Consider the following 27,185-nt stretch of genomic DNA (forward strand, 5'->3'; position numbering starts at 1 on the left):
AAGCAACATGAAGCGACTAAGATACTCTGTCTCAGTTTCTCCATTGCGAAACAGGGATAGCAACCTTATCTACACCCCCCCCGGGGGGGGGTGTTGGAAGAATGAGATGATTTATACACAGAGCTCAGCACATCATAAACACTACATGAGGATTCCTAGCATTATTTCTAGAAGCAGCTGAGTTCTGGGGCTAGGGATTTAGCTCAGCGGCATAAGCGTCTGCCTAGCAAGCAGGCATTTGTGAGTTCAATCCCCGGTACCAATAAAAAGGAAAAAGACCAAAAAAAAAAAAAAAAAAAAAAAAGAAGCAGCCAAGTTTTAATCGGTCATTTCAGATTGTCAAATATGACAGAGCTGGAAAAGCACACATCATTTCTGCTTTTCAGACCAGGCCTAGGACTTGTTTATAGCTTATGTGAATTTTCAAAAATAGTTTTTCCAAAATCATGTACCAAGATATTGACTCCACTTTCAGAACTGGAAATCTTGCCAATATTCTAAACTATGTGTTTTTTTAAAAGGAAGGAAAATAAAAAAGAGAAAAACTACTCCCTGGTCCGTCTTTTGAATGTACAAGCGAAGATTTCAATAACGAAAAGAAACCATTAAATAAGGCTGCTGCTACCTCAGAGGGTTGCACAGGGAACTGTCCCACCGATCTCAATCAGTATGCACAAAAGTCCATGAAGGACAAGATCTGCATGTCTACAAGGACACAGACTCAAAAGAAAAATGAGATTTTACATTGCCTGTAACTTGCAGAGGATAAATGGTGTGGTTTTTAGCAATGTGTATCAACAGTAACTTACTCCCTCCCCTGACTGGTGGTTGAACCCAAGGCCTTTCCTTTACTGTGACTGACTGAAATCTAAAATGTCTCCCAAAGCCGCCTCATGTTTTTGAAAGATGATGGGATAACAGGGAAAGTTACTGTCATCAGTAGATTCATCCATTGATAAGTTCAGTAGCTAAAAGTGCAGTTAAGGGGTGGGGTCTGGTTGGAGGTGGGTCACTGGGGGTGAGACATGGAAAGGAAAAAAATCATATATATATAGTTTTTTTTTTTTTTTTTTTTTTTTTTTGAGACAGGGTTTCACTATGCAGTTTAGGCTGGCCATGACCTCATTTTGTAGCCCAGGGTGGCCTCAAACTTGGAGCAATTCTCCTGCCTCAGTGTCCTGAGTGCTGGCATTTCAGGCATGCACCACCATGCCCAGCCAACCTTTCCTCTTTTAAATTGTGGATGTTGGGTATTTTATCCCGGCAACAGTACAGTAAGATTTTGGTAACAGGAGTGGGCTCTGCTTGTATCTAACCATGTGATTTACAAGCCTTTGGAAGTTGTTCATGGGAGGAGTTTGGAAAGGTTTGGAGATGCTGGCTAGAGAAGACCTAGAATGTAAGAATGTGAACTGACCTTCATGGGAGATGATGGTTGGAGCTGACAGAAATGCTGACAGTAAAGGCCAAACTTAGGAGGTTTCAGTTGAGAATAAGGGCCCTACTGACAATTGCATTAGAGGCCATGTATATTATTTTCTGATGGACATTATCTACATTTTGCCTTTGTCTTGAGACTTTGTGAGAGACTGGGATTAAGGGCAGTGGGCTAATCTGGCAGGGGCAGTTTCAAGGCAGCCCAACATTCAGGCTGTGGCATGGGTACTGCTGTCTTTAGCCAGATCTACAGTGAAAAGCAGGAACAAATTGCAGAGCTGAATACTTTGGAGAATTTGCGATTTTGCCAGAAAGGAGCATATAAAGTTGGAGCAAAGGAAAACATGGCTGCCAAAAAGATTTGTGTTGAAAAGAAGCCATGTGCTTTACATCAGAACAATAGGAAAGATAGCCTGAGGCATCTCAGAAATCAGCAAGACCCTACCCTTTGCAGGCTCTATAAAGCTTTCTTTTGGGAAGAAAATTTCAGGGTCCCCTACTTGAGAAGGGTCATCAGAGGAATTGGTTACCTTGGATTTGCTTCACAGTTGGTTTTTCAGGTATGCAAAATGCAAGAGTTGTGGGGTCAGGAAGGCTTCCACCCAGATTTTGTAAGAAGGTCTGGGAGATCAGTGTGACTCTGAGAGGGCAGTGAGGTCAAAAATGCAGTGGGACCCCAGCAAGTTAGAAATGCCAGGACTGGGCATCATCTACTGAGGAAGGCAGTGAGTGGACAACCCAAAACAAAGGCTATTAAGGCTGCAACCAGCCATGCCTCTGAGCATCCAAACCCTTTGGAGCTCACATCATACCACAATGTGGCCTGGGTGCTGGTCACTGAGCTATAGGATTTAATGTTTTCCTTGGTCCCATTCATTTCTCTCTCTCTCTCTTCCACTTTCAAAATGGAAATGTTTACTTTATGCTATTATATTTTGGGAGTGTTTAACTTTCTTTTTTATTTTCACAGAGGCTCACAGCTAAGAATATGCCCTAAGTATCAGAGAACATTTTGGACTTGGATATCCCAGCAATGTTGGAACTGTTAAGACTTTGAAGCTTGGTGTGGAGCCGTGTGCCTATAATCCCCAGCATTCAAGAGTCTGAAGTAGGAGGATCGCTGCAAGTTCAAGGCCAGCCTGTGCTATATAGTGAACTCAGAACCATGTAGTGAGACTCTGTTTAAAAAAAAAAAAAAAAGATTTTGGAGATTTAAAGATAGACTAAATGCATTTTGCATAAATAGATGAACATGTCTTTTGGAGGCCAGAGGTGTAAAATTATGGTGTAGATCTAAAATGTCCCCCAAAGGCCTCATTTGTTTTAGAAGGTGAATGGGGGCACTATGCTCATGAGTGGATTCATTCACTGATGAGTTCAGTAGTGAAATGTGCTGTTAGGAGGTAGGGCCTGGTTGGAGTGGGTCACTGGGGAAGTGACCTAGAAGGATATAGTCTTGTCCCTGACTCCTCCCCCTTTTTCTCCTACTTCTTGGTCACATCCCTGCTGTATCAGTCAGGGTTTTCTAGAGAAACAGATGTAACACAAGGGATAAAAAAAGTACAAGCAATCACAAGCCTGGTTTACGGTGGTTAACCACAGAGCTCTGTGAGGAAGCATGCAGGGAGTCTGCACACTGGAGGTTGGAGGTTCTAGCCCAAGGTCCGGAGCTCACTGCAGTGTCCCATGCAAGTCTGTATCAGGAGGCTGATGTGGTAGAAGGCTGAGGAGTCTATGTTGGGAGACTGAAGGGTCTGCTCTAGAAGCTAGGAGACGACATTCAAACTGAAGGTGAAGACTGAACTCCTTAGAAGAACAGAAGCCAGTCCATCCTTCTTCATTTCCCTTTTATACCTTCTGGGTGACAAGCTACCCTGGAATGGGTCCTCTACTCCCTAGGTGCAGACAGACACTCTAAGGTGTAGAATTGCTGAGCCAACTTAGTTAAGCTTCCGAACTTCCCAAATTGATAGAATCAATCTTCTGTCCTTGCTGTTTGTGCCTTTCAGCTGAATGACCACTGAAACTGAACCAATAAGCTTTTCCTCCTTTAACTTGTGGGTATAAGGTGTTTTTTTTTTTTTTTTTTTTTTTTTGTCTTTTCCATTTTCATCGGTACCAGGGATCGAACTCACGACTGCCTACTTGCAAGGCAGGCGCTTATGCCGCTGAGCTAAATCCCCAGCCCCGGGTATAAGGTGTTTTGTCTCAGTGAGAGGAAAAGTCAAACCTCTGGACATCACATCTGTATCCTACCTTACGGACACAGCAAAAGCCCTGTGCTAGTTAAATCCATTCCTTTTCATCAGGAAAACAATAGTTTTCCTGGAAGTCAATCCAGAAGTTTGCTTATCTCTCTTTGACCAGACCTTGTCAAGATAGCCAGGCCATAGAGCAAAGGAAGCTGGGAAGATGACTTCTTTTAATTCATGCACCATTCAATCATATTTATGAACCAAGGTCCTCATACATGCTGAGAACATATGCTGCCACTGAGGTACAATTCTCACCCCTGATCAAATTTAAACATTTAGCAGGATCACATCCATGTCATTGTATATTAACCCAATGATAGTCTCCCTTTAAAATTTATTTTTTGTCTTTAAAAATTTACTTTTGTCTACAGTTATTTCTTGCACTTTGAAAGCCAAGGCAGGAGGACCAAGAGTTTGAGGCTAGCTAAGTTATATATAGCAAATTCAAGGACAGCCAGGATTACGTAGTCAGTTCATGACCAGCCTGGACTACACAGTGACAGTCTCAAAAAAAAGTTATTTTTTTAACCTAAAATTTTAACTTAGTTGATTTAATTTTAATTCATATACAGTAAAAGTTAGCCTTTTTATTGCATAGTGTTACTTAAAAATCCAGAGAAAGGAGACCATGACTGTGAATACTGCCACTCTTCCCCAATTGCTTGACAGTCCCATAACAGAAAAGAAAAATAATTAAACACAGTGAAGTAGTCCGGGGAAGGTGTGAATCCTTACTTGTTGTACCTAAGGAGGCTTCATGAGATAAGATGGTGACCGGCGCAGCTCCAATGAACAGGAGACAGGAGATGCTTTTGTGGACGACAGTTAACTGCTAGTTTATTTAGGCGGGCTCTGGTTTATATATTCGGCCGTGACCAATCACAGGCTGCCACAAGGAAGCAGGGCGGGAATGGGATGTAGGCTCCGGCTACTATATCCAGCTGTGGCCAATCAGGAGTTGCCACAGAGTATGGAGTGAGCACGAAGTGCACACGGGTTGGCTAATTTAAGGAGGGACATAGCGCATTGCGGAAGCTGGCGTGGTCCTTAGTCCCGGGTGGGGTATGGTATGTTGAGCGCCTGCGCCCAACAAGATGGGATGAAGGGTCCCTGAGAGTCCAGGAGGCAGTGTCCAGCTCAATATTACAGGAATGCAATCAAGAGGTTTCTGCCCTGCCCCAGACTCACACTTTGGGTCATTTGCAGCCAAGTGATCAGGAGGCTGGGATCCCAGCAGTGATGGCAGTAGCCGCCTAATGGAACAATTGATTTTGCTGTTTTCACTGGAGCCAGGCTCCAAATGAATGGATTGATGGATCATCAGACAGATGCTACATGTATCAATTATTGTACTCTGAATGACAGATGATATGTTATTTAAGTACTTGAATCATCAGTATCAAATTTATCATATTAATAAAAGGTTTAAGCTGGACATGGTGGCCCACGCCTGTAATCCCAGCACTCAGGAGGGTGAGGCAGTTTGTTGCAAGTTTGTTGCAAGTTTGAGACCAGCCTGGGCTACAAAATGAGCTCAAGGCTAGACAAAACTGCATAGGGAGACCCTGGCTCAAAGACCAAAAACAAAACAAAACCAAATCAAACCCATCAAAAACAAAAAGGTTTGTTGAGCCCCTGCAATGTAAATATAGCACCATTTCTAGCATTTATCAAATACTTAATTTCTAGCATTTATTGAACTGTATACTGTATTATCCCACTTAGTCTTAACAGCCACCTTGTGACCTGAGTTTGAGGTAGGTGACTGGGGCTTAACACTTCATATGTGACTCGCATTTATCAACTTGCTTGGTTGTCATTTGTACTCATTAAAAAACAAAAGAGGGTAAAGTAGGTAAAAAAAAATTGTTAACATCTTTCATATTTAAAATTAATACTAATTTAATCATTTATAGCATTTGTTTTGCTTTCCGCAACAACAGAAATCAAATTGTGAACCTTACAGATGCTAAGCAAGCTCCTACTGCTCCTAAAAACAAACAAAACCTTTAGCTGATACGAATCTAATTTAAAAATTACTGTGCTCAAAATCATAACTGTCACTAAAAAGAACGGTGAGATTTTTCAGCTTCTCTGGGCTTTAGTTTCTTCTGTAACATGAGGCTGCCAGGCTAATAAGTATATCAGCTCTGATGTTCTGTGGTGATATCGCCCACTGACCTAGGGAATAATGGAAATAAAGCAGACACACAGGAGCCCTCTTCTTTGGAGAACAAGTTTACTCCAAAACCTGGAAGCTGCTTAATGGGCCATAACTTTCCTGTTGCTGATGAGTCAGCAAGGAAAATACCTCCAGAGAAGGCTAAGTAGGTCAGATTTATCTAAGAAGACAGTTGTGTAATCCTGTATCCCTCTCCGACCCGTGGCACTGCAGATACCTCCTTTGGGCTTTGTGAATTAACAGTCAAACACTATTACCCACTTTGTGAAGTTTGCAAGACCACAACTAGGAAAAAAAAATCAGGCTGCCCCTGGAAACCTTCACGTGGGAGAGCAAATGAGAGCAAATTTAAATAGAGTCAATGGCAATGTTACTTTGTCTTTTGAGTCATTCTCAATGACACTGTGATACTCATCAGTGTACTAGACTTAATAAGAAAGTACAATAATTTAGGAAGTTTTTTTTTTTTTTTGCCTTTTTTGTTTTTATCGGTACCAGGGATCGAACTCACAAATGCACACTTGCAAGGCAAGTGCTTATGCCACTGAGCTAAATCCCCAGCCCCAGGAAAAAAGTTTTTACATCACGATTTTTGATTAAATGTTGACCTCGCGGGGAAATTGGATTCTGTTCTTTCCAGTTCAGTTTGCGACCAGAATCACGGAATTAACTTTGTGACCCGAGGCACCATGGTACCAGCTGGGAGAAAAGAAAAGATGAGACTTAAGATCCTGGCAGGGAATATGATGGGGGGGGGGAATTAGGAATTAAAAAGTTGGACAATACAATGTGATTTTCTTATGGTAATATGGTTTTGATAATCTCCTTACATGTCAAGCTGCCCAAGAAATTAAGTGATGTAAATTGTTTAGAATTCCATCCAGATAGCGCGAGACTCATCGTGTCCTTCTGCGGCATGGGTCTGGCTGTTTTTGATTCCACCACCCGCTTTCATGGTCTAGACTGGAAGGCACCAGCAGTAATTAAGCAGCAGATCGATGTGAGCAGACAGGTGTGCCCCATCGCCTTTCCTCTTTATACGTGGAACCCACATTTTCTGAGTTTTATTTAAGCTCACAGCTGCCAGTGCTTCCAGGTACCCCTCCCCAGTTATTCCCGAATCAGCCCCTTTGTGACAACACTGTCGAAGGTATGCTAACTCAAAAGGAGAGCTCAGGTCTTGGGCTGTTTTGGTGTCGGATGTAGAAAGTACACTTTCTAAGAATTACGTACTTTAGCCTATTAATAAGCCACAGATCAGGTCCTGGCCTCAGCGGTCTGGGAAGAGGCCTGCTGACTGCGCATCAGAGCGGGCTCCGGAACGCGAGGCACCCGGGCTCTCCGGAAGGAGAAGCGGCCCCACCTGCCACGCCTGGCTGGGGTCCACAGAGCGCGCACCCCGCCACGCGGCGCTGAGGTCTGGCTCCCTTGATCCTAAATTACAGCCTCTGCAGCCACCGGATATCCTCGCTGCACAAGTGGCCTTGGCCATGCGGCTGCACTCGCGTTTCCTGACAACCGCGGCATTATTTCCACTAACGTCCTACAGCCCCCAGCGCGAGACTCCTCGCACCCGCCCCAGAGGCCACGCTCCCCACTGTGGCCCGGACACCGCCCCCAAAGGGGCGACAGCCCCAACCCCCCGGACCGCCCTTGACGAGGCTGGGCGGGCTGCGCCTAACGCGCCCCGAGACTCTGGGCCCACGCGTTGGGCGTGGCTCGCCCCCGCGTTCCCATTGTCCACGATCGCTGCGCCCTATCAGTGGCGCACACGCGCCTGGCGCGGCCCACTGACCGAGGGGTGTGGGGGCGGGGCGAGCGCGGCGGGGCGTGACCGACGGGGTGTGGGGAGGGGCGGGGCTAGGGGCTGCAGGGGAGGGGCGACCGCGGAGGGGCGGGGCGGGGCCGGGCGCGGCGGGGGCGGGGCCGAGCGCGGCGCTGAGGGGCGGGGCCGCGGTGGCGGCGGCGCCAGCGAGCGAGCGAGTGAGCTGAGGAGAACGGCGATCGCGGCGAGCACCCCAGGCGCGCGAGCAGCAGCATGGCGGGGCTCCGACGCCCGCAGCCCGGCGGCCACCGCCGCACCGCCATGGCCGTGAGCCTCCTGCTGGGCGTCTTCCAGGTCCTGCTGCCGTGCTGTCGCCCGGGAGGGGCTCAGGGACAAGGTCAGCCTCGCCGCGCGCCGGCTTTCGCTCTCCACCCCGCCCCCTCCTCGCCCTGGCTGTGGAGACCCCGCGAGCTGGGGCGGGGGAGGCCCCGCTGCGGCAGCCCCGAGGGCCGCGCCTGGGCCGGGACCGCTAGCCGCGCGCGCCCCGCGCCTTTGTGCGCCGCCCCCGCGCCCCGAGTTCGCCCGCTTTGTGTGGCGCGCGGGTCCCCGCCGCGGCCCGGCGCCCTGCAGCTTTGTTCCCCCCGTCGGGAGGTCCGGGGTCCCTGGCAGATGCTCAGGCTGGCAGCGCGGCGCGGCGTGGCCCGCCGGGTGGCCTCGCTCCCGGCCTCGGCGCGAGCGCCCCGACCTTTGTGTTCGCATCCTCGGCTTGCCCCTCGAGGTAGCCTCGTTTCGGGGGGCGGGTGGCACGGGGACGACGAGGAAGCAGGAAGCAAGCGTTTCTTTGCGTTGTATTACAAACGCGGTGTGTTTTTTGGTGTTGGTGCAGCGATCGAGCCCCTGCCGAACGTGGTGGAGCTGTGGCAGGCGGAAGAAGGGGAACTCCTGCTGCCCACTCAGGTGAGGACCAGCTGACAGGGTGGGTGCGCGGGTGCGGCGGGGCAGGGGCAGGGTGTGGGGAGGCCGCTAGCTCCTGCGCGATCGGCGCTCAGGCCTTTCTGCGAGGCAAATAAGCTGTCCGGTCGAGCCTGAACACCTGGCAGCGGTGGCCCTGGTGGCTGCCGCCTCCCGTGCCATGTGACAGTAGGGCGTGAGCCAGGCCGGCCAAGAGTGCAGAAGGTGGGAGCCCTGGCCACCTCTGCAGGGCGGGCTCTTCAGCCGGCCGGAGCCCTCACTCTGGACCCACGCGGCTCTAAGTGTCATTTGGATGGCAAGTGCCCAAGAGGGTGGGCACAGCTGGAGCATTGATCTCATAAGGGTTATTCTTACTTGTTAACGTTAAGTAGTGGCTTTGGGATGAAGATGTGATTTGAAAGGATTGTAACCTTGGATTTTCTCCAAATGTCTTTAATTCTTGTCAGTACACCCACTTCTAGAAACCTGAATTTCAGGTTTCTCCCCTCCCATGATGATTTTTTATGATTACATCTGGAAAAATAATTACTAACATTTTATTGGGAATCTGTAGCATAGCAAGAGCTTCCAACTGCAATGGTTACATTACTGCTTTTGTGTTGATTTTGAAGTTGAATTTGCACAAGAAATTCTTGACTGCAAAGGGACATTTAAAAATACAGTATCGCTGGCTGTTTCTCATCATCAGCAGCAGAGACCCAAAATGCGTGGAGGAGGTTGAATTAGACAATATTCAGCTTGTGTGTGGTCATTTTTAGAATGTTCATTACTTCCCATGTTGGTGGCAGCCTTAAAAACAGGATATGTAGCTGTAACTTCGCTGGAGAGGCTGTGTAGTTTTACATTTCAGCTCTCTGAAGCATTGAGAGTGCTGGTTTTGAGATGTTTGGAATATTCGTTTGACCGGGAGTAATGAATAACAGCTTCCAGGCAGAGGTGATTTTATGGGAGAATTTTCCTGGCCCTTTCTTGAAGGCCAGCAGGCCGCCTGAGTGAGACTAGCCCTTTGAAAACAAGCCCGGTCGGCAAGTAGTCTTTTCTTCTCCTAAGACTTTATTCTCAAATGGATTTTTTTCCTGATTGTAAATACTACACGTGTATTGTCCAAGGTTTGGCAAATATAGAAAGATAAAGAGAGTAAAATTGTTTTGAGAGAACATTAAACACTTGATGTATGGACTTTAAAAATAGTTGTGTTTATGAATTTTAGAGTTGTTCAGCAGTTGAACAAGTGACATTTTGGGATGGAGAGGTCTTGTTTTGAGGGGCTGTCCGGTGCACTGCAGAGTGAGCCCTGGATGCCAGTGGCTCTCTCTGCTTCCTCTTTAACTCCCCTAGGTTTTGTTTTTGTTTTTTGGGTGGGAGGGGTTGATTGTTGTTGTGAGGCCAGCAGCACTGTGCTCTCCCACTCTAGGGCTCCAGCCACCTTCCCGGTGTCAGTCTTCCTGGTAGCTCTGGGTATGTACTGCCAACAATTGAGAATGTCTCCAGAGGTTGCCAGGTGTTCAGGGGAGCACAAGTGCCCTGCTTAGGGAGGCTTGGTGTGTTTGCATTTCACTCAGCTGTTGTCTCCACCACTGGTTCTTGTTAGAAGCCAACCCAGAATAAAAGGAAAGCAAGTCTTACACTCTCATTTGGTGAAGCATCAGTTGAAGATGGAGTTACAGTACACAGGCATGGAAATGTTGAGGTCTGTGATAGAATCACTTGCCCTTTTTCTATGCTCCAAAGTCGTTTTATAAAATGCTTAATTCTAGTTTGATTTTGTTGCTGTGTATAGTTAATTTTGATTAAAACAGCAATTAAGAGGCTGTTTTAGAATTCTCACTGTAGAGGCATTTATCATCTATTTTAATCAAAGCTATAATGAAAATGAAACTGGCATTTGAAATAATTTTCTAAATACATGGTCTTTAGGTATATCTTTTAGAAACTATCTTACACAGCATGTGCTTGGGCATGCATGGGGAAATACATGTGTAGAGTATCTCATAGCTGCACAGAATTCTGAAGAAAGTTTCTTTCGTTTTTTCTTTTTTGTGGTACTGGGGATTGAACACAGGGTCTTTACATCCCCAGCCCTTTTTTATTTTTTTAAATTTTTTTTTTATTAAAAAAATTTTTTTTTATTGGTACTAGGGATCGAACTCATGACCACCTGCTTCCAAGGCAGGTGCTTATGCCACTGAGCAAAATCCCCAGCCCCCCTAGCCCTTTTTTATTATTTTGGGACAGTCTCACAAAATCCTTCAGGTTGTGCTTGAGTTTGCAATCCTCCTGCCTCAGCCTCCCCAAGAGCAGGGATTAGAAGTGTGGGCCTCAACACCTGGGCAGAAGAAAGTTACTTCGTTTTTTTTCAAAGAGGTTTTGCATTTTGTTTCAGAAATGGTTCCTCATGTGTATCATAAGGAATCGGTTGAAAAGAACATATTTATAGATCTTATTTAAATATGAAGGTTTTCTGCTCAATTATGGGTAGGTTGAGTTCCTTCAGGAAGACTAGAAGATCGCATCAGAACTTGAACTGTCAGTCATAGGTGAAATAAAAGTATCGGAGAATGTGGCATTCAATAAACAATACTAAAGTATTTGTCAACTTTACAGAATTATTTAGAACGTTTGTTGTTAATTTTTCTTTCCCTTTTTCTGATGGAACTTGTAAGTGATAAAGAACTCAAAAAAATGCATAAATAAAACCAAAGGTAACAATTGAAGACCCTCTGAGCAGGCCACTGGGATATGAATCCTGACTCTGTCCCCTTTTTACTTCTGTCTTTCTGCTTCTGGTTTTGTGTGTGCACTTAGTTTGATACTGGGGCAGAACTCACTCGGCCTCACACCTCGCAATGTGTTTTCTATCACTGAGCCACATCCTAGCTCCAGGTTCACTTTTCTGTCCTAAGTGTTTTTATCTGCAGAGTAGGGGGAATGACAGTGCTGATTTTACAGGGGTTTGGGAGGATTAATTGCTTTGAATTTCCAGAGTACCTGTGTAGGTTGTCATTTTGGTGGTTTCTCAACTGAACCATAGCACTGTTCAATGGGGACATAAATAGCTTTTCTGCTTTGAAGGGACTGAACTAGTGCAGACAGTTCAGTATGCTGCTGTGGTTATACAGAAAGTCCCATTATTCATATTTCTTTTGTAATGCTAGAGGTCAAATACAGGTCCCCATGCACGCTAGGCAGGTGCTGTACCTCAGGGCTACACCTCCAGCCCGCTTTATAGTATTTTATGTTACAAAATTACTGAGTGTAGTGACATGAAACTGTTTATCAGTGGTCATGAGAGGAGGGAAGGGAAATAACTTTAATTTTAGGTTTACACAATTTTCCTGTCCTTTGAGTATACTTTAACACACTGAACTCAGAATGGTGATGACATGGAAACCAGACAAGTATTTTTACTCACTTACTGTCTCAAGGGAGTTGCACATATGCATGATACAGTTTTGTGCACTTTCTTGTTTCCCTTTCTGGTTTCCTGTGACCCACACACAGGGTGATGTCCATTTGATTTGCTCTGCCTTTTTTGTGTGCTCTCTGCAGTTTGACCTTGTCTTCTCCCGTTACTTCTCTGGAACTTGCTTTCCAGCCTGACCCTTGGCTATGTGAACCCAGTGTGTTATCCGCTGAATGGAAGGGAAAGCCCTTCCCCCAACTCTTCACCTGCAGCGGCCTTGCCATCAGTTCTCTCTCCCTTTTGTTTCCTTGCAGTGTTGGAGAGAACTGTTGGCCTCCTGTGCAGGGCCAGTGTTTACCACTGAGCTGCACTCCAGCCCCATCAGCTCTCCCTCCTTGAGATGCTTCTAGTGATTTGCATGTCTGGATTTTTTTTTTTTACCTTCTCTCAGTTGACCCTGGTTACCTCAGCTAGATTTCCCTTAAGAAGGTCTGTGCTGTTGTAGCCTGGGGGCCCTGCTTCCGTTTGGCATCCATTGTGGGACCCTGAGGCCTTACTAGTGGAGGAGAGGCAGTTGTCAGGGTCTTGCCCTGCTTCTAAGTTTATGGGGTTAGCCAGTTCTGAAGACCCCAGGGGAAATGTTTTATATAACGATTGCCCATTGTTATTTGATGAACTGCATTTTTGTCTGTGGAAGGATAATCTAGAACACCTTCTCCTGATCCCATTGGACTGGTCTGAGAACACTTCCTCCTGACGTCTCCCTTAGCAGGTTTAGGGGTGGAGATGGGTGCTGACTAGTTGCAGCTGGTTCCTGACACGTGACCTGCATATTCATTCAGCGGACACTGACAGCTTGCCTGGTTGAGCCTCAGTATCCCAGGGCAAATAAGAAAGTCTCTGCCATTAAAAATACCATTTTTTGGGCCAAGGATAGAACTCTGTGGTAGAATTTGTCTAGCATGTGTGGGACTCTGAATTGCATACCCAGCAGCACAAGAAAAGCAGTCTTGTGTTCCCACTCCTCCAGCATACACACTTAGGTCTGAGATATAGATAACGGAAATTGGCAGAAAGTGAAACAGGAAATGGTATGCTCAATATCTGGGTTCTTTTTATTATCTCAGGTACATGGTTGTGTAATAGCATCTTACTCCAGTCAGTGAATCATTGACTGATATTTGGAAATGTTTTTGTTTTAGAGACTTACGTTTATTTCTGCCATCCACTTAAAAAATAATAGCATGGGTTGAGTACTACCTTTATGTTGTATGAATGTACTCATAGCCACACACTAAAAACTAGGAAGTATTATGATCTGATTTTACAGCTGAAGAAACTGAGATGCAGGGCAGTTAAATAACTTGCCTGAGGTGACAAGGTGACACTAGTAGGATTTGAACCCAGGAAGTATGTAGTTCAGAGCCAGAGCTTTGTAGTTCTTGAGTGGGCATCCGCATCGTAGTACTGAGTACGAGGTCCACAGCCTGTGGGTAGTAATGATGGACTTGGAGGAAGATTGGTCTTGCAGTGCTGCATGGATCATATTAGAGGTAGCAGTCTGAAGGCCTGGCAGAAGGTTTTGAGTGTTATGGTAATTGAGGCTTGGGAAGTGGATCCTGTGGGCTCATTGCTGGTGGAGAGGGCAGAGGAGAAAGGATGAGTCTGAACTTCTGTTGAAGGGGTAAGGAGAGGAGCAGTGCAGGGTGGTCCTAAGGTTTCCCGGGGGGATAGGCAGTGTGATGGTGTCTTTAACACAAAAGGAAGCTGCATCTTGGCAAGCTGGTTGTGCCTGTTTAGGCAGCCTGGAGACCTCTGGAAATGGGACTATTGAGTTGGAAAGCAGTCTACCCTGTGACACTCATGGGAGCCCTGCCATGTGCTGGTCCCTGAAGACGACCGCATGGGTCTGGTCTGGAGGAGAGGTGGGTGGGTTCTGCAGAACCTACAGGTGTGCAAGAGTGAGGGATCAGTATCCTGAAGCCTTGCTGAGAGTGTCCGTGTGGAGGAGTCTGGCCTTTGGGGCTGGTGGCAGTAGGAGAAGGGCAGGTTGGAGAGGCGCCAGCGGAACCAGAATTGTCAGGCTCTGCAGAACTTCCAGAAAGAATAATGCGTCTGGAGCTTGTCTCTCAGCAGCACATAGCACTGTTGAGTTGTGCTGGGCCTTGTGTTCTGGTTCAAGTGTTACTGTTTCATTTGCCTTACTTGTTGCCCGCAGCTGAGTTCCATGTCTTCTGCTCTCTGCCGAAAGTAAGCCTGGCAGATGACTTTGGAAGAGCTTTGGAGGGTGGTAGTTACGACATTATCAGGCTTTTTACATTGATGTAAAAAATATCGGTATTCATTAGGAGGGCTGTGAATTAAGCAATAGATTTTCTATATTTGAAAATTTTAATTGGCGTTAAATGGCATCATACATAATTAAATGCAAGCATTATAAGCTGCTCTTGAAGAGAAATGTCTAATTTTGAGATTGTGTTTAGGTTGTGGTTTTAAATGGATTGAGCTGTGTGTGTGGTGCGGGCCTGTAGTTTCAGCTCTCAGGAGGCAGAGGCGGGAGGATCTTTGTGAATTCAGTTCAAGGCCAGTTTGAACTGCCATAGTGAGACCTTATCTCAAAAAACCAAAAAATCCACACACACACAAAAAACCAGATAAAAAATACCCCCCTCAAACCTCAAAAGCCAAACAAGTTGAATGTTTATTTACAGTGAATGCCTAAGGGAACTACTTGGCAATTTTTATTCTCCTCACGATAGTGTGAGTCTTTAATGAGAATCTGGATTATCAGTACCAGACATTCCTTATACCCCCAGAGGTTGAAGAACTCCTTTTGTTGAGTTGTGTTTGTTTGAAACAACTGTTAAAGCGTGTTCTTTGTCCATAGGGCGATTCTGAAGAGGACATGGTGGACTCTTCTCAAGAACAGAGGTAAGGAAGGAAACAGGAATGAAATGCCTGTGTGTCAGTTTCTCTGCCTCCTCTGAATATCCTCTGAAATTCTTGATTATGTCTTTGTTTACGCATTGACTGTTACCTCTTTTTTCTTCTCTCTTGGGCCTTGATTCTTGTCTTCAATCTGTGTTCTCTATTAATTAATCTGTGTTTTCAAATGCGGCAATACAGGAAGCTTTTGGAAGTTTCTTCTTCCTGACCTGTTCCTTGACGTCCCCTGCGGCTGGGTGTTGTGCTGAGTGCTGTACCTGACACAGAGTAAGACCTGCCTCGCAGCAGGCAGGCAGGCACTGATGGAAAGTGCAGAGAAAGACGCTTAGTGGTGGGGAATAACAAAGTAGCTGAGTTGCTTGTGGGACGCTCCCCAAGGAGGTGACCCTCCATCTGACATCTGGAGGAGATGGGGCAGCCAGGCTGCAGGCACAGGGAGAATAGTGTCCTGGGTAGGAGAGGCAGGCCCACAGGGAACCCAGAAGCCCACATTGGAGCAGAGGACGGTGAGATGAGGTGTTGGACCTTGGCGGCTGCAGTAAAAAGTTTGGGTTTCATTTTCAAATATGGTGTGAGATTTCTTTTGTGTATTTTTCATTGAGACAGCATCTCACTGTGTAGCTCAGGCTGTCCTTGAGTTCGAGGCAAACAACCGTGTCTGCCTCCCGAGTGCTGGGATTACAGGTGTGTACCACCGTGCTTGGCTAAATGTAGTGCGAATTCCTAATGGATTTTAAGCAGAGAACTAACCTTAACAATACAAATTCCATTTTTAAGATAATGTCGTGGTCACTGTTTGTGAGTTGTCCGTATGGCACTCTGGTTCTGGACTACACAAAGGCTCTAGTGGTACCAAGGCATGAGGATAATTTTTTCAAAGATAACTTCCAAGGACTCAGCTTCTGGATCCTCATCTGTGCTCCTAAAGTTGGTCTGTCTGAGGTTGTATGTTATCATTTCTTACCTCTGATTTCACAGTCTTCTCTGTGTTATAAAAAAGCCTCTACTTCCTCTGAGGCAAACAAAAGGGCTGTTTGAAATATTGGTACTGACTTGGAAAAATTAATTAACTTTGATGAGATGACAGGTTTTTTTTGGTAAAATACTGAGGAAGCTGAGTGAATAAAGGACCACTGCTAACAAAACCCCTCTTAACATCTATATGAACAAACTTTTTCTGTGTGTGTGTATATATACATATACTTTTTTTTTTGGTATGGGAAATTGAACTCACAACCTTGAGATTGCCAGGCAGGCACTTATGTCACTGAGCTAAATCCCTGGCCCTTCTGTGCATATATTTAAAAAATAATGGGCCAGGGATTTAGCTCAGTGGCATAAGCGCCTGCCTGGCAATGTGAAGTTGTGAGTTCGATCCCCATACTGCAGCAAAAAAAAAAAAAAAGAGGAAAAATAGGATTGAATTGATGTCAACTAAACTCTGTCTTATTGTGGTAGTAAGTGGTCACATGAACCCATGATGGGGAAGAGACAGGTCTGTTCAGCTCATTAAAGGAGCATTTTCTGGTTGTTGTTTTGGTCCTAGAAGTTGAACCTAAGGCCTCGTGCATGCTCCCAGTCCTGATATATTTAGAAAAATGATTATGAGGTTTATTAAATACCAATGCTACAGTATGACAGAGATTACAACTTGACATTTTTTTTGGATGTATAGGCACCAAAAAAAGGTGAGAAGTGTGGATGGTGGTTTAGACTACAGTGATGGTTGTGGGGTTGGAGAGAAATGAAAAGTGTTGAGATTTATTTTTGCAGTTGGATATATTTATTTATTGACTCAGTGCTGGGTTGTGAGGGAAGCAGAAATCAGAGAGGGCTTCTGGGGCTGTGTGGCTGTGTGACTGACGGGCGAAAGTTAGCAGTAAGAGAGAATTGTATGTGTGAACAGTGGGTTCCAAACTTTTTATGGTGACTTACAGTAAAGCATGTTATATCATTTCTGTATTTATAACCATATCTGTGGATGGATGAATACATATGTACATATATAGTGTGCATATTTATAAAAATGAATTAAAATTTTTTTGTTTTGTTTTGTTTTTTGTCTTTTTCATTTTTATCGGTACCGGGGATCGAACTCCCGACTGCCTGCTTGCAAGGCAGGCGCTTATGCCGCCGAGCTAAATCCCCAGCCCCCAAAATGAATTAAAATTTCACAAAGTTACACTAACCTTTATTGCCTGCAATGTAGTCTTTTATTTTCTGTTCCATTTTATTTCATCAGAAAATGTTGGTTGCTATCACTTGGTTTATTTGTTTATATTTTGGTATTAATTGTATTCTTTATTGACATGTAGTTCTCATGGCATACAATTTATGTATCTAACGTGCTTAGTTGGATTTGCCTCAGTTTTCCGGAGTGCTGGGTTACAGGCATGTGCCACCATGCCTGGCTTGTCTCTGGTGATTTTCAACTTGACTCTTTCTTTGGGTTGAAATCTGTTCTTTATGTGTAAAGATAAGATCATGACCTGGATTAGATGCTGCAATTAGAAAACTTTCCTTGTATCCAGTTTTTGAAAATGCAGATTCTGAAGTGCTAAGAATTATCTCTGAAGGTGTAATGGTCAGTGATTGGCAGTTCTATAAGTACTTACTATTCATTTATTTTCTTCACAGTTGAGATTCTTCGATTCATTTTTAAATTTTCCCCAAATTCATCTAATGTCTTACTGCTTAAAAAAATAAAAGAAAAACCTTTAGAATAGATGTAGATTTGTATGAATCTTTTTATTTTATATTTTTTTGTACTGAGAATTGGATCTAAGGCCTTTGCACTGAGCTACATTCCCAGCCCTTATGTACATTTGCCACTGCGGAGAAACAGACCTTGGTACATTACTGTGATCTAAGCCCCACACTTGATTTGGGTTTCACTGGTGTTTCTCTCATGTCCTTTTGGGAGGCAAGTCACTAAGTGGAGTTAAGCTTCACCTATACACATTATTTAGAATGCTTCTGTGTGAGAGATTTGTTTACTTTGTTATTTAGTTACTTACATCAGTATGGATTTGTGGGTATTTTATACTATGGTTTGTAACTGTGTTTAGCAAAATTCTACAGTTCCTCACTTGTTGATAGGATGCGTTTTTAAGACAAAAACACATCTGTGTGTGCTCCTTGGGTTCTGTCCCAGGATCCATCTAGGATGCTACATTACTTTCATCTTTGCTTTTTAGGCTCCTGGTTGTTGCTTTGTTACATGTTCCTTGTTTTGGATGACCACGAAAGTTTTGAACTGGTCAGGTATTTTGTAGAATGTCACTTGGCTTGGGTTTGTGTGGTATTTTTCTTATGATTGTGTTAGGATATGGGTGTTGGGGAGGTGGATAGATCGATCATGTAAATTAGTTTCCATTGTCATCACTTCATATCAGAGATGTGACATATTAGCCTGACTTGTCACTTTAATGCTACCTTGGTCACCTGGGTGAGATGCTGTTGTCAGATTTCTTTAGTGTGAGTAGTTTATTTTTCTCTTTGCACACTGTGCTTTTTGCACTTAAGTCATTACATGGAATTAACTTCACGAACACAGGTTATTTAGAATTCTTCTGTACTCATTTGTCTGTTCTCTATATTTATTTATTTGTTCAGTTATTTATTTATATTAAGGTAGATTTATCAGTATTTATACTTTGAGGGGCTGGGGGTTTAGCTCAGCGGCATAAGTGCCTGTGTTGCAAGCAGGCAGTCGTGAGATCGATCCCTGGTACCGAAAAAAACAAAAAAGACCAAAAAAAAAAAAGTATTTATACTTTGGATTGTAATCCAATACTAGGTTTGCCATACTGTTTTCATGCCATTTATCATTAGTCATATTTCTTAGATTTTTTTTTATCCTTTTGGAAACTTACTTTAAGAAGTGCCGTCAGCATGCTAGTTTTTAATGATAGGTGGACCTGAACTCAGCAGAGCCATCCATTTATCAATTCAGCGAGATTAATAGATTGTCTCTCAAGAGCTCAGAGAAGCCACTGCATCCTAGCAAAGAGCTAGAGAAATACAGTGACTGTGAAAGAGTCTCCCTGTCCCGCTTTGAGACAGGCGGGTACCAGGTACGCTGATGTTGCTGAGAACCCGGGTGAGCTGGTGGTGGTGTTGTGCCCCCTAGTCTGCCCATTTTGGGGCCAGTCCCGGATCCTTGCTCACCAGCGGCGAAGCAGAGCTCTACAGCAGCCTCCCTGTTACCTCACACGCAGTTTGGGAAAGATTTTGAGGTAATTGGTCTCATTGAAGATTCTGTTTATGTTATCTTGACTTCATCTTATGCAAATGCTATGTAATTGTATTTGGTTGAAAGCCAGGAAAGCACTATTTCAAAAACTTTCTTCCCTCTTTGCTCCCCATCCCCCTTTTCTCCTGGGTGTTCTCAGATATCAGCGGTAATCTGTTCCTTTCCTGAGAAAGAGAGATCGCTGTTGGGGATTTAGTGGTGGAGGCAAAATGAGAGCCGCCGACTGCAGCTCTTCCTGGAATTGATGTACTCTGGGAATTACTCCTGGCTTTTGGGGCCTGCATCTGTCTGATAAGCCTTGTTGGAGGAGGGTAATATTTGTTAGAACACCAAGACTTTACAGATTGGTGAAGTGTGAACAGGGTATTATTTCTGCCTTAAATATGGTCATAGAAATTATAGATACGGTTGTCCAGATCCAGTGTCTGGAAGGCTTCGCATCTGGTTGGTTGGTTTTCGCAGTGCTGGTATTAAACTCAGGCCTTGTGTGTGCGAGACATGCACTGTACAGCAGAGTTGCACAGCCAGCCCCTTTTGTCTGTCTCTAGAACATACTTTTATCTAATTAGGAACAGCAGCAAAATATGATCTGAAACAGTTTAACTGTCAGTTAAAGGCAGACCCCAAGAGGGACCCTGAGAGAGACTCTTGACCTTTCAGCAACATGCTGAAAGATAGAATTGCAGACAAAAGTGACTTAATCTTGAGGGAAGCTTCCTTTTGGCAAGGAAGGAGCTTAGAGAGCCCACAGGGAATGGAACAACAACTCTGTCCTCTGTTTCCCTTTAAAAGTTGCAGGTCGTCACCTGTTCATGGGATCTTCCATCTTTTTGGTTTTGTTTTTCCCGGAATGCGTCTCCCCAAGGCTCCGTTGAGGTCTTCTCGTTGCCCTCTAGCCTTCCTCTTGCCTAGCTCTCCAGGTGACCTCCTTTTTCCCTTCTGTTGGCTTTCCTGGTTTCTTGTTCTTGGGATGCACACCTGTTTTGTTGCTTCTTTCCCTGTCTTGAGTGTTGCATGTTCCTTCTGCACAGGGGTCTCACCTGACCAGTGTAACCTTCCGGGGGATCAGAGTGAATGTGTTGTGAATGGAGCTCTGGACTCTGCCCTGAGAGTTCAGCCCTGCTGGTGACCAGCAGCCACCCTGTGCATGCCTTTGGGAATCTTCCCATACTAGGAGTCCCGGGGTGTGGCTGTCCTTTTGATGCTGCACTCCATGCTCCATTGTGCAGCCACCTAGCCAGTCCTTAACATTCCTACCCCTGTAATGTCGCCAAGCCACATTTCCTTTCCTGTCCCTCCTCTGGAACCCAGCCTTTCTGAGGCCACATTACCTTCTAGGTAAGGTACAGACTCCTGAGCCAGGTGTAGAAGTCCTATTGTGATCTCGAACCTGCCACCCCTTCTGCCTTGGGCTTTCCCTTAGCCCCATATGGGGCTCTTGCTTACTTGCTCTCTTCGCCCAAGCACTCTTCTCTCTCCTGGCTGCCTGCCTCCTTCCATGGCCCGCTGGCACTGGTTTCAGCATAGGGCACTTACCCTTCTGCTTGGAAATTGCTTTTCTCAGGATGCCAAGGCTCATTTTGAGTCTCCTTAGCTGATTTTCTAGCTCCAGACCTGATAACTCATACATAGGTGGAGGGCTGCTAAGTGCAGGGGTGCAAGCTCTAACTTTTAAATTTGAATCTTTCAGATTGATTGTTATATTTCACATGTTCTCCATATCTAAGCCGGCAGACCATATTCGCCATTGAAATTGAAGCACTAGTATTTGTATTAGAGGTGTGGTTTCTGATTGAATTATTGTAGTTGGTGTGTTTCTAAAGAGAGCAGGTATGAGCTCTGTTGATGTGCAGCCCCGTGGTGCTTCCCGCAAGGTTGTGTGGGCTGAGAGGTCTGCTAGGTGTGTGTATTCAGTCATGGTGTTATGATTGTAGCAATGTAAAGTGAGTTTCTTTGGCTGTATATGATCTCATAATCTAGATTTTCTCAATATAATACAAGCCTCAAAATAGAACTTGTAGTGGTATATATTGAAATTGTTCTCCAGTCCTAACAATCATTTTTAGAAATGTATTTACTTATTTTTATTTTTTATTTTTTTGGTACCAGGGATTGAACTCATGACCTCACACTTCCCAGGCAAGTGCTGTTCCGCTGAGCTATATCCGCAGCCCTCCTTTATAGAAATTCGGATTGTAAAGTTTTTAGCAATGTTTTCAAAACTTGTTTACTTAATTATTTAGCTTTCAATTGAAATAAGTTAGAGTATTAGAGGATCACAATCCTTTTTGGTTTTTTTTTTAGCTATCCTAGATGTTAAGTGTCTTTTCACAAACCCTGCAGTAGTTAAGTTTGTATTCCTGTGTGTCTTTATCTGGAAAAGAATATTCAAACACTCGATAACTTTATATCAAATAATTTTTTTAATCCTGTAAGGATTTTTTTTTTTTTTTTTGTCTTTTTCGTTTTTATCGGTACCAGGGATCGAACTCGCAACTGCCTGCTTGCAAGGCAGGCGCTTATGCCGCTGAGCTAAATCCCCAGCCCTCCTGTAAGGATTTTGAAGTGTTGGTCTGGTGTATAGTTAGGCTCCATACTTCATTAATGTGAGCCCTTTGGGAATCATAAAGAGGTCCTGGAGTGTAGACAAGATGGAATTTGCATGTATGTGGCAAATCCACTTTCAGCAAGAACCATGGTGCTCCTTACGGTAGACAGGATTGTTGTTTGAGAAGTGGCCTGTGTGCAGGCTGAAAGGCACACTGTCATTTCCTGTGCCGTCCTGTAGTTTTACTGATTATTTACTGCTGCATGTCATGGCATTTAGCTGTAAAATAACCTTAAGGAGCAAATTGTGTTGGATATAGATTCTGAAGAAAGAAAGAAGCAGCAGCTCCTACAACACAGGAAGACTTGCCTGTGGAAATTATGTGTGTGAAAGACTCAGAGAAGCTTGTTTCCATGCAGGGCGAAGGCAGCACTACCCAGAGTGAACCTGGCTGTTTTGCTATTGGAACTTCACTTGCTTTTCTTTTGGGAATCCTGTAGTCGGACAGCTAGCCTTTGTAGGCTTTGTTACCCAGTGGCCATTGTTCTTTTTTTCTCCCTCTTTAGTATTGGGGTTCGAACCCAGGGCCTCACATGGGCTAGGCAGGCACTCCGCTACTGTCCTCAGCACTTTTACTTATTTTTATTTTGGGGTAGACTCTTGCTAAGTTGCTCAGGCTGGCCTCAAATTTGTCTCCTCCTGCCTCTGCCTCCCGAGTGCCACTGGTATCACATGTGTGTGCCACTGTTCTGGCTATGCTTGCTCTTTATTCTTGTCACAGTGGGTTCCAGAGAAATGAAGGTGCTTTCTGCAGGGCAGTAGCAGTATTGATCAGTTCTGCAAAGGTGTTCTAGGTACACTCTGACACCTGCTTTATTACTTAAGTTAGTGGCACAAGTGGGGATTTCACTGTTCACAGGAGAAATATAATTTCCCAAGATAGTATTATCTGTCTGGGAGTATGACTATTAAGATGATGAGTTCTCCTGGGACCTTGTTATTTGTTTTAAATGAATTGTCATCAGATTATTTGTTGTTAGAGTTTTCCACATGTGAAATATGACTCCAGGGTAATAACAGCACCCCCTACCACATTACAGTGGAATGTTGCCATTTTACAAATAATTGGTAATGTGGTACTCAAGGAATATGTTTTTATAACCATTGTCTTAAGGTTGTCTGTCCAGCCAGTTTATAAATGATGTTTGAAAAGCCCTATTTGATCACTGTAGTTTTTCTCAACGTTTTGTCCCTAAGTAGTAGGGAGTAGAGAGTCTGCCAAGTAGGACAGTTCTTACAAGTTAAGTTTCCGAATTCATTGGGAATTTTCAGTCATTTAAAAATTATTCACTGCTGGTTTCTTTTTCTTATTCTCCAGAAGGCCATATTTAAGTTTTGGTGTTGTCTCCCCAGTACACAGAGACTTATTTCTAGTTTGAGAAACATAGATGTACCATCTGACCAGCCTTTTTCTTTGTTCTGATCTCTGCTTTTACTCTATGCAAGTGTTAGGCTCAGAGAATGTGACTTACAGGTGCTGTGCAGTGTGTCTATCATCCCGGCTCTCCAGAGGCTGAGGTGGGAGGATCACAAATTCGAGCGCAGCCTAGGCAGCTTAGTGAGGAGATCCTATTTCAAAGTAAATCAAAAAGAGCTGGGTATGTACCTTAGTGTCTGGCATGCTAAAGGCCCTGCTCGATCCCCAGTATTATACCCCCTAAAGAAATAGAACCCCTAGGACACCTACCCATCCATCATTGTGTGTTTCCTCCCAAGTGGACCATTGTGAACATGTACATAGTAAATAATTTATGTTGATTCCGGGCCTTGTATAATACTGATTTTTAGGGTTGTAGTACTTTGTGGATGTTGGTACCTTTAGCTGTCACTAAATTTGATTCATAAATGAGTCTTTTGGTGAATCGTTGATATATGCATGGAGTCTGAATATTTGGTGAAGTAATTCTTCTGGACTCATGATCTTTAATCCCTCAAATGAAGCCATGTTAACCCTACTTAATCCATTAAAATCGGATTTAAGTAATTATCTTGGTATTACACCCTTATGGTTTACAGAGTACTTTCACATGCATTATCTTTAAAAACCCAAATGAGTAGTAGTTCCATTAATAGATGGACGTAAGTTCATAAAGTAAACTATTTACAGAGCTTTGAAGTGACCAAATTAGGAAGAGGATCCTATCTTCTCCCTGTATGTACTTGTCTACTCTGCTGTTCTGTGTACAGAGAAATAGGTTGGAAAACCATTTTACCAGCTAGGTATCCTTACGGGGCGCTCTCTGTAGGAAACCATGACTGATGATGGATACATGGAAACAGTTGAATTTTTCATTAGGCCCAGTATGATGTGGCTCCTAGCAAAGCACTGGAAAAAAAAAAATGGAGTGGGACTCTCGTAAGGTAGTCTTAGAGCTGGACTTTGAATAATACATAGTATTATTACTATGTGGTAGATTGTTTCTTTAGTTTTATGCTATTTTTAAGTGTTGCTGCTCCATGACTGTTCTCCTTTGAATAATGTAGCAACCTTACATGTGGAATGGAATTTTAGGATAGCAGTACTTGGTGGAGCACATGGCATTGTAATGCGTGCTGAGAAGTTGCCTTCAGTTCTTGAATGAGCTGTCCTGTTAGCTTGCTTTGTTTCCTGATTATTTTCAGCATCAGGTAACAGAAAACCCTGACTCCACCAGCTCAAACAATCAGAGCACATTACATCACCTGACAAGAAGCCAGGGTAGCGTTGTTCCTGGCAGGGTGGTTGTGGAGCGACTGCTCAGTCTGTTGGCTTCAGCTCTGCCTAGGTTCCTCCTCACCTGTCTGTGTGCTGCACACGGTGTATGCAGGAGAGCTGCAGGGTGGAAGGGCAGGGTGGAAGGACTTTTGCCCTGTGCCTGTCTCATTCTAGCGCACTCCCCTGCATCACCTAGGTCAAAAGCAGGGCTGTGTTCACTGTGACCCCTTCGTGGCCCTGGGGAGTTGGGGGAACTGCTGGGATTAGATCTGCAGCGAGGGTTAGTCACAGGGAGTCACAGGTACTGCCCACAGCCAGGGTTTTGCCTTGGTGGGAGCCGGCTAGGCAGCATGTGGCAGCCGAGTGAGTCACCTGGCGAAGTGTCTAGGCCAGTGCATCTCCAAGTGTAGTCCTGGGCCCTGCAGACTCAGCATCATCTGGGAGCTTGTTAGACGGGTGAGTTCTCAGACCCCACCCAGACCTCCTGAGTCAGAAGTGCAAAGGGAGGGACCTGGAGATCCTGTTTATGAGCCCTGCAGGTGATTCTGACTCCAGAGGTTTGGTCCCTAGCAAGGCACTTAGGGAACCCCATTTCAGAATGTACTTCTGTTGCAGATTAAAGCATGAGAGGCAGGAGTGTCTTGTAGGTTATGTGGGCGGGTGGAAATTGGGAGTCGAAGTTAGTTTCAGTCCTGCCCGCCATAGCTGGCCCAGGATTGTAGTAGACTAGTGTGCTGCATGCTGTTTTCACCTGGTGTCAGGAGGCAGCAGCTAGTCCAGGGTTTAGAGTTCTGTCACAGTGATGGGGTGGGGGCAGAGTTCCAGGGCGAGCTGTCACGTTCAGCCTGGGGTCCCGCATGTGCTGGCAGGTCTGGGGGACAGGTGGGCTAGGCCATCACAGTAGCTCCAGGGGAGAACTGCGGAACTCTCTCCCAGAGAATTTGCTCATTATAAGGGAAGTGTGTCTGGCAGAAAACCTTGGCCAGATCACAGAGAGGCTCAGTTCTTGGATGGGAGTGGCCACTCAGGTGCAGGGTGGTGTGTGTTCCCAGGTCTGTGGCCGAGCCCAGCGCCCTGCAGGCACAGGGCTGAGCTGGGGCAGGTGATTGAGAGAGAGAGTGGAGAGGACTGTCAGAGCGTGAAAAGAAGGGAATTACTTAAGTAAAAACCGAAAGAAAGTGTTTTAAAAATTCTGTGAGAAACGGGGGTGGGCGGAAGCAGCACAGGAACCTCCCACACCCACACCGAAGGGGACTTCCACATCTCCGGCCTGTGAGGTGGGGGGAGGCCTGGGTGGGCCCCAGAGGCAGCTGGGAGCAGTGAAGGGCTAATCAAATTGGGACAAGGCCTGCCCTGTGTCCCTGTAGGGGAGAGGAGTGTAGGGGAGAAGAGGCTCCCAGCTCCACCGCAGACGGGGCTCTTCTGTGGCTCTTCTGTGGTATAGTGGGAACATTTGCCAGCTGAGGAGGCTGGATGGAGTAGAAAAAGAGGAAGAGACCCAGAGTTCAAGTGTGGTACATTGGTTTCCTAGGCCGGGTGTAGCAAAGTACCGCAAACCGAGTGCTGGAACAATGGGAATTTTATTTTCTCACAGTCGTGAGGTGGAAGTCCCAGATCAAGGTGTTGGCAGGAGCATGCCCGTCTGAAAACTGTGAGGAAGCCCTGCCCCTGCTAAAGATCCTGCTGTCCTGCCAGTGGCCTTGGGGCTTTCTTGACTTCACGTCTCAGCCTCTGTCATCACGTGGTTTTCCTCCTGTGCCTTTCTTCACCTGGCTGTCTTCTTACAAGGACAGCACACACTGAGTCGGGGCCATTCTTTTTCAATAGGATGTTTTTTGCAGAGGGGAGTTTGAGACAGTCTTGCTGTATAGGTCAGGCTGCCCCTGAACACACTATGTAGCACAGGCTGGCCTTGAACTTTCGGCAGTCCTCCTGCCTCAGCCTCCCAAGTGCTGGGATGACAGGCATGTCCTACGATGCCTGGCAGTGTGGTGTTATTCTAACTGCTGCTATCTGCAGCTGTCCTGCTTCTAGTAGGGTCACATTCTGAGGTGCTGGGCTAAGGACCTCACACCATTTTGCTAGGGGAGGGAAGGTGACTGCACCATCTTCTTTCTTCTCTTGTCCCCTCCCCTACAACCTACTCATCGAATCTGGCCTTTTGATGCATTTTCTCACCAAATTATTTCCTGTACATCAGTAGGCACACACACAAAGAACACTGCATTAAATTGTGAGCTTTGTGGACAAGGATGTTTTGTCTTGTAATTTTTTCTTGTGAGAAATAGGTGGGAAGATTTAAGAAATGAAGCTTAGTGAGCAAATAAATAGGCAAAGCCATAAAATCCAAACATGTTCCTTTAGTAGAATTTAGCAAACTGGAACAGTGATGGGACAGTATGATTCAAGTACGCTATATGCATGTATGAAAAGGCTGCAGCAAGACCCATTCGCTGCATAGTTAATATGCACTAATTCTAATAAAAAAGCAGGAAAATGCAGCCCCTGGAAGGGCTGCCAGGCTGTGTGCCCCAGTATGTCTGTAAGTGTCTCAGATGTGTCACATTACTGATGTGACTTAGCCAATAAGGATGTTTGGATGGCCCCCAGGCTTAGCCAGGTACCGGTAGGCCAGGAGCATCTGGTTGTTTCCTGGGAATGCTTGGA

General features: G+C 45.1%; 1 protein-coding gene across 2 annotated transcripts in view; it reads left to right on the top strand.

Moving 5' to 3' along the window:
• Window positions 1-7,820: 7,820 nt before the first annotated feature.
• The window catches only part of Tmem131l (transmembrane 131 like), a 146,694-nt gene continuing 127,329 nt past the window's right edge, over window positions 7,821-27,185 (top strand). For both annotated transcript variants that reach the window (XM_013160335.3, XM_063260864.1), the window contains exons 1-3: window positions 7,821-8,036; window positions 8,526-8,596; window positions 14,902-14,945. In XM_013160335.3, coding sequence (XP_013015789.1) covers window positions 7,913-8,036; window positions 8,526-8,596; window positions 14,902-14,945 — 239 coding nt within the window. In that variant the 5' untranslated portion in view covers window positions 7,821-7,912. The remainder of the gene's footprint in view (window positions 8,037-8,525; window positions 8,597-14,901; window positions 14,946-27,185) is intronic.

This window comes from Cavia porcellus, unplaced genomic scaffold (assembly GCF_034190915.1).
Source record: "Cavia porcellus strain 051 isolate PalLab524CR breed Dunkin Hartley unplaced genomic scaffold, mCavPor4.1 scaffold_14, whole genome shotgun sequence".
Classification (NCBI taxonomy): Eukaryota; Metazoa; Chordata; class Mammalia; order Rodentia; family Caviidae; genus Cavia; species Cavia porcellus.